Source organism: Trachymyrmex septentrionalis, unplaced genomic scaffold (assembly GCF_001594115.1).
Source record: "Trachymyrmex septentrionalis isolate Tsep2-gDNA-1 unplaced genomic scaffold, Tsep1.0 scaffold27, whole genome shotgun sequence".
NCBI lineage: Eukaryota > Metazoa > Arthropoda > Insecta > Hymenoptera > Formicidae > Trachymyrmex > Trachymyrmex septentrionalis.
The window spans coordinates 742,685-753,188 of NW_017305430.1; the positions used below are offsets into that span (position 1 = coordinate 742,685).

Consider the following 10,504-nt stretch of genomic DNA (forward strand, 5'->3'; position numbering starts at 1 on the left):
AAACTGGCTGCAGCAACCGTGGGGCTCGCGCTCGGTCTCGATTCACCGTAATGAGCGTGGCGCGCGTTCTTACATCGATGTGCGAAACCACTTTTACTTGAGATGCACTTTCACTGTTTCGCTCGGCGATAGCATCGCACACGATTCAAATCTTAATCCTCTCTTGCTGTCGCGCGACCACACCCTCGGCGTTGGTGCCTTTCATAAATCGTTACCTCTGCATCAATTATCTGCGTTGACTTGAACATTATGCGGCCATAATGTCTGTAGCTGTTTTATCACTTTATCACTTGCGATATTATATATTCTATGATTTATGGTTCGTTACTGTCACAAAAATATTTAATGTTTTTTTCTTGTTTAAAAAATTACTTTGTTAATTAGAATAACATACTTTGTAACATTAAAATGCTTTAAAAAGATTAATTAATTACATGATAAGAACGGTTTTACTGAAGTATCTAAAAATTTAGCTAGATACAGATTTAAAGATTTTGTTGAAGTATCAAAACAATTTATATGTAGGACGCTCGAACTAATTGCTAGAATGTCAATTTTTTGCAGCATTGCTTATCGTGCTCGAGTTTCCTACATAATTATTTTGATGGTCTAACAAATTTATTTTTAAATTTGTATCTATCTAAATGTTTATAATAGATATTTCAGCAAAATCTTTAAATTTTTAGATATTTTACCAAATTTATCTTGTATATTAATGACAGATGTTATTAAAAATAAACAGAATTCAGTCTATCAGTTTTTAATTTTTTAATTAGCTCTCGAATATACATTGTTGTATATGGATTAATTTTATTAGATTAAAACTGTATAATTAAAATTGAGTTTTAAATTTTTAAAGAAGAAAAAATTAGATGTGCTAGTGTGTAAATAATCTATTCAGTAAAATAATAAAATGTGCTTCCACAACATTCTGTTGGTTGCATGAACATCTGCATTTTGGTGAATTGCAATCATGCAATCATGTTTATTCACAGATTGTTGAACAAGTAAACTAAACCGTGACATTACCACATTATCACATTTACGTTGATCTTCGTCTCACGAGTTGATACACGCAATTGCGAGCATGAAAGAACAGCCGCAACTGAAAAACAATTGCATATAACTGCACCAGAGAGACTCTCTCTCCTTATGTGAGAATTACTTTATCACCTGATTTATCACTGGAAGAATAACTTGTTAAAAGCAACGGAAGCGACAGTAAAAATGATAAAGTGTGCAGATTGTCATTATCACAATGCATTTATACCTGCCCCCTTTTATCTTCTCAGCAGTGAAAATAGCATTAAAGTACTGAAAATAGTAAGACCCCTGATGTTTGCTAAAGTCATTAGTCCCGACTAGTTTATGATGATTCCCGATTCTAGAAGCTACAATATAACAGCTAGTAAACAGATGGAAAGTTTTATACGCAATAATCGTATAACTTTTTGTCAATGTCAATAATGATCACTCTCTCTTTATTACATCTTTAAGTTTTGTTAACATTCTTTTCATTCAAAGAAAATAGTTTTTTCTCTAATTTTACTATAAAGTTTTAAATAATATTGTATAAAGATTTTATTAATAATAGTAAATTTAATAACAAAAAATATTAAACTTAGTATAGTTTTATAGTATTTTTTACATATATATGTGCAATTTAAAATTATATCACGTACTTAGTGTAAATGATGCGTACAACAAACTTCTAACATTATTACACAGTATTTAATTTGTTAACGATTCAAATGGATAATCTGTATCTTATCTCGAAATTCTACATAATAAAAAGTTATGTTATATACAATACACTTATTTCTAGAAAATGAAAAAAAAATTTACACTTAAATATTATTTCTAAAGCAGTAGATATATTTTATCAAAAATTATATAGTACTATTGATTGAAAAAGGTTAAATTCAATTTTGCTGAAGAAGATTTGCTATAAATGTGTTTGTTATACAATCTTATTTATATATTAATACCAAAAATATATATAATAACGTTAATTGACGAACTATTAAAGGTCCCGTTCATCAAATTGTTATTTAGAGACAAGCTATTATTAATTAAGGTGTTAATTAATAATAGTTATAAAGTATTACTTTGTTATATTCTTTACATTCTACCATTGTTGTAACACGTGCATATGCATGTATAATGGTCTTAAGTATGAAAAGATAATTAATATGCGGACGAATAGCTTATTATTTACTCAGAAATCCTAGGCACATATCGCAAAATTACCTATAACATAAAGTTTTAGTAATTTACTTTATGCATTTTTCAATCTTGGTGAACGTGAAGAACATTGGTCGGGACTACACTTTCGGTATTTATCGTTATATCGTGCAGCTGGCATTTGCACATGCAAGAATGTACTTGAATATAGCGAATTGTTACAATCAACGTAATGAAGAGAAGGGAGAAAGTAGTGCTGGTATATAAAGAGTTAGCCATGACTTTGAAAGCATCGTAGAATCTATTGCGCGTTTCCACGGACGAGTATCGTAGAATCAATTGTCTCGACGGTGTCTTTGGCGCATGATTTCGCAAATCATGAGACTTTTTGTGAGTACTTTCGTCATCACATTGAATATTGTACTGTGTATTTAGTTTTACGTGTTCTTGCATTATATTTCTAGAAGAGAATTATTTGTTATACATATAATTAAATTATTATACTTGCAGTTATTAACAGACGATATTAGTTTAGAATATAAAACCTAACAAATTTAATTATTATTATTTAACAATATTTAATTATTAATTTATATTAAAAATTATGTTTTAAATAAATTTTTTTATTAATTAAGTAGAAGAACCAATTTTTTGTCTAAATACGTTCTTGGATACATTTCTAGTACACCATATTATTATTTTTTGAAAATGATAGTAACAGTCAAATATTTAATTTCAATTTTTTCGTAAATGTTAAATAATCATTAATTTCTTGAATAAAGGAAAAGCAGAAAAACAAATCTTACTTTTCTCACAAAGAGCAATTCAGTTGATAAACGAGACAAGGTTGCAATTAGTTATTTCTTACGAAATTACTACATTCTGTGTGAACATCATTCCGAATATGGTTTGGTAAGGCGATTAGAAAAACTAGTGATCTGCGCGTTCAATTAGATACAGTTATCTCGTGAAACTGCCTAAAAGAAGAGTTTACTATCGCGGGTATCGCGACTAGAAAGTGGTTATGAATAACGATGTTAGCGACATTCTACTTCGGAACTCGGTGATTTTAATGACTCACTTACACTTGTAGGTACTTGCCACAATGGTGGCCGCAGTGTGGGCTTCTTACCATGATGAGGATCACAGTAGTACTACATATCACGAAACTTCTAAGCCAGTGGAGATACCTATCTACAAGAAATACGCGATACCAATTCCGCACCCGGTTGCCGTTCCAGTTCCTCAGCAAATTAAAATTCCGATACCTCAACCCTATCAAGTCGAAGTCGCAGTTCCGCATCCGGTACCCGTAGAAGTTATTAAACACATTGAGATACCTATAGAGAAACCGGAACCATATGTCGTGGAGAAGAAGGTTTGTATTGTAAATAAATATTTTTGAAAGGTTATATGAAATTATAATAAATCGTCTGTAAAGAAAAACGCACCTATAATATAATTTTTACTTTGTGATATTATAAGTATATTATTATTTTATTACACAGTTAATAAGATACAAGATTATATAGAAAATATTATATTATTTAAATATTATAAAAATGTTATATTGTTTATATTATTTAAATTAATTGTGTTTTTGAAATTTAAAATATTGATCTATAAAAAGTATCGTGATATTGAAAGAGATCAATAATTATAGGATGTTTTATGTTTCTAAAATAAAATATTCTTTATTAAACTTTGTGAATCTATAAACGTATTGCGTTGCAGGTACCATATGTCGTCGAGAAGCCGTACCCAGTTACAGTGGAGAAGCACTTTCCAGTGCCAATACCTAAACCGTATCCAGTTCACGTGCCAGTATACAAGCACGTTTTTCATCATAAGAGTTCAGGACACGGTTCAGGACACTGGAAAAAGCACTAATACATTTTGGGCGATTCTCTTCAGTATCTTTATGCCAAAAATAGCGACAAGCGTTACACGAGTAATATTAAGTCATAAGAGTTGTGATGTATGTACATAGTTTATTGTTATAAATGTAACATTTATATTTGTTAAATAAACTCTTAAACAAACTAATAAATAATTGTTTCTTCTTATATAAGCACTAGTTATTATTACTTAAATAAGTAATTTAGAATCATAGAAAAATTAATTATGGACATTTAATTGATACAATTACACAGAAAAAAATTAATAATTTTGTTAAAATATTATAAAATTTAATCAGATAGATCTGAAAATAATATTGTTGGATCATCAAAATAATTATGTAAAAATCTCAAGCATAATAAACACTACAAAAAATTTTTACAATCTAGCAATTAGTTTAAGTATCTTACACAATTATTTTTATCATTAAATCAAATTATTTTTTAGATCTGTATTTAGCTAAATTTTTTTTATCCGTTTTTTTATAACTTTGATAAACATGTTTGAATTAACGTAATAAACAAAGTAATTTTTTAAAAACGTAAATAATGATATTATATATAGCATAAGTATAATATATATAAGATGATAAAAAAATGCATATTATATAAATTATTTGTATAATTAAATATCTATACTAAAAAAAAATATAGTCAATTTTAATAAATATTTAGTTGAATACTGCCAACTAAATATTTATTAAATATAAAGATATATTTATTTGATACAAGAAATGTTATTTTGATTTAACAATCATTTTTTTTATTAAACAAATATTTATTTACTGTAAGTAAATGTTTAGTTGGCAGAATTAAACTAAATATTTATTAAAATTGACTATATTTTTTTCTCAATGTAGTATATAAATTAAACATATTGAATTAAATATATAATATATAAATATATAATATACATAATATGCATGTGCATACAGAATTACATTAATATTTTTTTGATAAGTCTTTTTTTGTACACTAATTTTCTAATAAAAAATTAAAAATCTTTGAGATTTCAATGCTCCCAGCGACATAGGGTTGCATGCAATAAATACTTGCGCCTGATTTTTTGCACAAACGTGAAATGCATCCGTAGTTATTATAAATTATATACGTAACTATTTTCCTACAGGCGGCACTTCAGGCGATATTTCACGATACAGTGTTCGACTTGTATGGCAGATTGGCGTGTCCACCGCGTGGATAAACGACGACGAATAATGTCAACGACGCAATGTGTCGCCATGCCCGAGGTGGTCACTCACTCACGTTGTCATAGAATTTATTCAGGAAATACCGGGGCGCGTACGATTGCATCATGGATCTAACTTTTTACGCCGCTTAAGGGAATCACATTCGACTTCAGCAAGAAACTTGCCCTCTTTAAGTGGAGCAAAAGTTTATAAAACCGAGGACTACGAGTGACGCGTTTCTAGTTTGGTCCAGAACTCCCGATCTATTGGTCATCGTGCAATTCAACGGAAACAGAAGCAAAATCATGTTCAGACTATTGGTAAGCACTGATGTAATGCTGCTCCGTGATAGATTTAACTCTTTGATGCCACCTGAGTGTGGCCTTCCAAAAGTTTCTTTTACCTAACTATGCTATAACTTTTTTATTAATAAAGATATTTACTTTTACTTGCTTCTATTACCATTCTTAATGTCTGTTTCAATTAAAAAAAATTATTATAATACGTTCATTTTTATATACAATTTTTATGTTCTTATACAATACCTATTCTTATATAATACCTGATAAAGCGATTCCAATTAAGCAATAGAGTATTCAGTGTGCTTTTTATTTTATAGTTTCCAGATTGATAATAAATTATAAAAATAGATTTCTACAGAATTAATTTTGATTAAGAGAGCCCCCCAGAGAGTTTAACTTAATTTCTAAATGGCACTTAATATATTAATTATCAAACAAAATATTTATAGTTAGCGAATATGCAACATAATACTTGCAAACGTGTATTATTCTTCACAAAATTTAAAAAGTATGATTTTTAAATATATTAAATATTTTACACATTCTATACTTAATTTTGTATATACATATATACACGGATCTTTTAGCAAGTTCTTGTTTACGTCATTCATAATAATTTATTTCTATATAATCTAATTTCTAGATACCATGCTTGTTGTGGCTGTCAACGGTGCGCTCGGAGACCGGGATGCACATAGACATGCCGGTCGAGTCGCTGGACAAAACATCGGATGTCTCAATGCTGAAGGCAAAGAGAGATTCCATCCACCAACCTTGCGAACCCATTCACCAACCGCTCTATTCGCATGTTCCCGCTTATTCACCATCACCGGTCTACGTTAAGAGACCCCTAGTCCAACCGGCCTACTTGAAGAAAGAGCTGGGCATAGCACCCTTAGCTCACCTTCAATACATCCAACAGCCTCACGCCTATCCCTCTGTGCAGAAGCCGACCATCACGTACGTGAAACCGGCGACTCCCGTGGTGAATTACCATGCACAGCATCAATCGTTGCAATACATCAAACCCGTAATGCCCATCTACCAGAGCCCCATTGCACCGTCCTATGCTCCGATTTACCAGAAGCCGCTGCATTACGCACCCACGTACCAGAGCCCTATATACCACGATGTAATGCCGAAAATCTTCCTTAAGAAGTACGAGACACCCGCTGCCCAGATACTGTACCAAAAACCGCTGGTCCATGCGCCCGCCATTCAGTACGCCTCGCCGAATGTGGTAAACGCGCAGGCACCGCAGGTGTCCTACGTGAAACCTTTGGTTCATGCACCATCACCTGTGTACGCTCCGCAGCCGGATCACGATTCCATTATAGTTAAGCCTCATTGTGCGTAGAACGTTTGATCGAACAATCGATATTAATATGTCAAGCTGCACAAAATGAGAACATATCTAAATGCGCTTAAGATTAAATGATCGACTGATGATTTCATCGTCGGCTCATTGACCAGCGTTTTCTAAATTGAAAATATGAAACTTGTAAAATGCAATGGAAAATTGTAAATTGTGAAATTATATGTAAAATGTTATATTAGAACAATGCAATGTATTTATAGCGATAAAGATCAGGAAATGCTACGAGTCAAAATGAAAGGAAGCGAATTGTCAAAAACTGACACAAATTTAAGAATATAATAAAATTATTTTTCTTTATCATTTCTTTGTCTTAATTTTTTTTTAATTTTGAAATTTTGCAATACATTTTCTTGACGCTTTAATCTGATGGAGACCTTCAGTCTGTAATGCACCGAAAAAAGTATTCTAAATTTTAATAAATTTTTTGTTTGAAAAGTACCAACTAAATACTTATTAGATGTAAAGATACATTTATTTGGTACAAGAACTATTAATTTAATTTAATAATAATTTTTTCTTAAGTAAATATTTATTTACTGTAAGTGAATGTTTAGTTGGCACTATTCTAATAAATATTTATTAAAATTCAGTACACATTTCTTCTCAGTATAAAAATAAAATTTACACGAGCGTAAATCATAATTGAAATCATGCGTTCAATAAATATTAGTTAATAATATAAATATATAATTTATATTATAAAACGTATTTAGATTATTTAAACTCTCAATTTACGTGAATAATTACCTTGCTTCTCAATTAAGGAATTCTATAATTAATTTTTAATAAAACGATATCTATCCTATTTCAAAACGTAAATCTTTATTCTGTGAATATCTTAATACTCTCTTGATAAGATTCACATAAAGATTATAAATACTGAACGACCTTAGTGCCGAAACTTTCCAACCGTAAAATATCGCTATTCTTTTAAACTTTCATCTAGAGAAGATGCAATTATGCATAGAAATTTCATAAGCGTACAATTAACGTTACGAAGTTGAGAACATCTTCCGCTTATCTAGAGTGCGTCGAAATCATAATTCTTCAAGCTATGAAATCCCACTACTATTAAGCTTCTTTAATTGTTCTCAGGAATTGAATCGCATCATTAAACATTACACATCATAATTACAGAGCTTAGATCACAATTATAAAATATATAATTATGCATAATTTTAATTTTATTTAACAAGGCATTTAATTATTAATGTGTAATTCAAAGAAGTATCGTGATAAAAATTTATTACGAAACTTCACAAAAGGACGATTTTACTAAAAAGTCTAAAAATTCAGTTAAATAAAAATTCAGATAAAAAAATAATTTTGTTGGATCAAAATCATTATGTAGGACGCTCAAACTAATTGTTAGAATGTTAAAACTTTTTGTAACATTGCTCATCATACTTGAGTTTCTTATATAATCATTTTAACTGTTTAAAATTAGAGAATTTTTTGAGACTTGGCTAAATTTTTAAATATTTTGTTCTTTCCGTATTTGGAAGAAGGAATGAGACTGCTTGTATAACAGTTAAGTCTTTATTGCAAATATCACCAAAAAACTTTTCTTCCCGTTTTATCGCGACAGAAACTGATTGCATAAAATCAATACTTATTGGAGTTGGAATTAATAGCACTGCGCTGGTGAGCTTTCTACTTATTCCCGAGATTTCGAAGAATCGCACGATTTCGACATTCACTTACGCGCAACACCGCTCGGACGGGGTTGCATAATTCGGCAATGAAACGGTGAACTATCTCGGCGTTTTGAAATGACCTACACATGCACGTTCGCGGGTGTAACCGGCCGGCTTTCCCATATCTATGTACAAACGTGCTATGTACGGATTCGCCTCCACACGAATCCACGCCATGAAGCACGAATTGTAAACATCCGCCCATGATGCGTAATATTCACATAAAACTTACGCAATAATATTACGCGACCACCGTTGTATAAAATAGACATCCATGAGAAGATACTTTCAGTATAATAGAGTCTACCGAGCTGTCCGAGAAGTGAATTCATTATGAGTTACTATGTAAGTGAATGCTGAAAAAATTATTAAGAAAACAGTGGAAACTATATAAGAGTGACGTAAAAAAAAAAATTTAATTTTATGTCTTTTTCATCGTGCAATTGTGACGTACATAAAAGAATTGTATATAATTTTATATATCGCGTAAAAATTGTCGCAACGAATAATTGGAAAAATCAGTAATTAAATCCAAAAATGCTCTAATATTTTTTTTATATAAACTTTATGATGGATTATTATTTAAAATTGTGTTATAAGTTAATATTTAATCTTAGCTCGAAAGATTGTATATGAATTAAGAATCGTCGGTATACTTTAGCAAAATTAACATAAAAAATCAAACTAACTTATGTTTTTTTCATCATAGTGTGTTTAAATTTACTGTATTCCAGTTGTTTTTCTCTCTATTAATTGTGGTTTGCGAGGCGGGCATAATACCAAAGGAGGATTACTCGCACCATGCGGTTTATCACGGCTATGGCGCTACCAGTTATCAAAATGTGCAGTTTAATAATCACGATGCTATAGAGTTACCCGCAAATTATGGAGATCCCGCAGAAATTCAGGAGACTGATGTGGAGCACCATCATGAGAGAATCATTCCAATTGTGGAATCAGACAATGATGTAGATCACATCATGTCCCATTCCGGTAAATAAAAACGTAAATTCTCATTAAATCGATCATGTTCGTAAAAAAAATTGATGTGATTTTTCAACGAAATAGAAATGCCTGAAAAAGAAGATACACAAGCATAATACAAGTCATCACGACATTAAAATGATATTAAAGTAACTCCAAAATGATTACTAAAAGATAATGTTTGATTAGTTACAATTCACTTTAATGTTATTTTGACGTTAACGTGGTATTATTTTGACACGGGTAACTCTAGCATCGTAACTTGTTGTTTTGCTTGAATATATTAATAATTTAAATTAGAAATATCGTGATAATTTGATATAATTTTAAAATATTGTATTTTTAGAGATTATTTATAATATTATTTTAAAATGATCAGTACATACCATAATTATGTTTTGTAGAGGCAAATAGAGAATATTAATTTGTTTCAGCTCCATATGAAGAATTTCCTATTGATGACGTCAAATCTGACATACTACTCGACCATGATCACTATCTCGATCATGACCATTATGAAACATCATTATAGTTCTATAAAAATATCTTTATTTATAAAAATAATTTAAAAAATAGTGTTCAAATAATTAAAATGCAATCTTTGTCTATGTGGTCAATTTAAAATTAATTGAAAATTTCTCAATAAGGCTCAAATGTATTTAACAGACACGTTCGATTGCTTGATAGTTAAACAAAAATAATTAATAAGCGTCTTAGAGAATATTTTTTTTAAAGTATAACTGTTTCTGCATCGTAGTTTTTATCGCAAGTACAAATATGTTCTTGTGAAAATAATTACTCGCAACAGACGGAAATAATTGCGAACGTGGTTTGAGTAATTTTTTTTATTCGTCCTTTATATCCAATATAT

At 30.2% G+C, this 10,504-nt stretch overlaps 3 protein-coding genes across 3 annotated transcripts; all 3 read left to right on the forward strand.

Annotated features, from left to right (window-relative positions):
* Positions 1 to 2,491: 2,491 nt before the first annotated feature.
* On the forward strand, positions 2,492 to 4,221 carry LOC108749173 (mantle protein-like). Its single transcript, XM_018487713.1, has 3 exons — positions 2,492 to 2,574; positions 3,278 to 3,562; positions 3,919 to 4,221. The coding sequence occupies exons 1-3, from the start codon at positions 2,548 to 2,550 to the stop codon at positions 4,072 to 4,074; spliced, it is 468 nt and encodes a 155-aa protein (XP_018343215.1). The 5' UTR covers positions 2,492 to 2,547; the 3' UTR covers positions 4,075 to 4,221.
* Positions 4,222 to 5,501: 1,280 nt separating this feature from the next.
* On the forward strand, positions 5,502 to 7,252 carry LOC108749171 (repetitive proline-rich cell wall protein-like). Its single transcript, XM_018487711.1, has 2 exons — positions 5,502 to 5,592; positions 6,218 to 7,252. Exons 1-2 carry the CDS (start codon positions 5,578 to 5,580, stop codon positions 6,929 to 6,931), a joined length of 729 nt encoding a protein of 242 aa, XP_018343213.1. The 5' UTR covers positions 5,502 to 5,577; the 3' UTR covers positions 6,932 to 7,252.
* Positions 7,253 to 8,955: 1,703 nt separating this feature from the next.
* LOC108749176 lies at positions 8,956 to 10,180 on the forward strand. Its single transcript, XM_018487715.1, has 3 exons — positions 8,956 to 8,994; positions 9,384 to 9,642; positions 10,068 to 10,180. Exons 1-3 carry the CDS (start codon positions 8,983 to 8,985, stop codon positions 10,163 to 10,165), a joined length of 369 nt encoding a protein of 122 aa, XP_018343217.1. The 5' UTR covers positions 8,956 to 8,982; the 3' UTR covers positions 10,166 to 10,180.
* Positions 10,181 to 10,504: the final 324 nt, after the last annotated feature.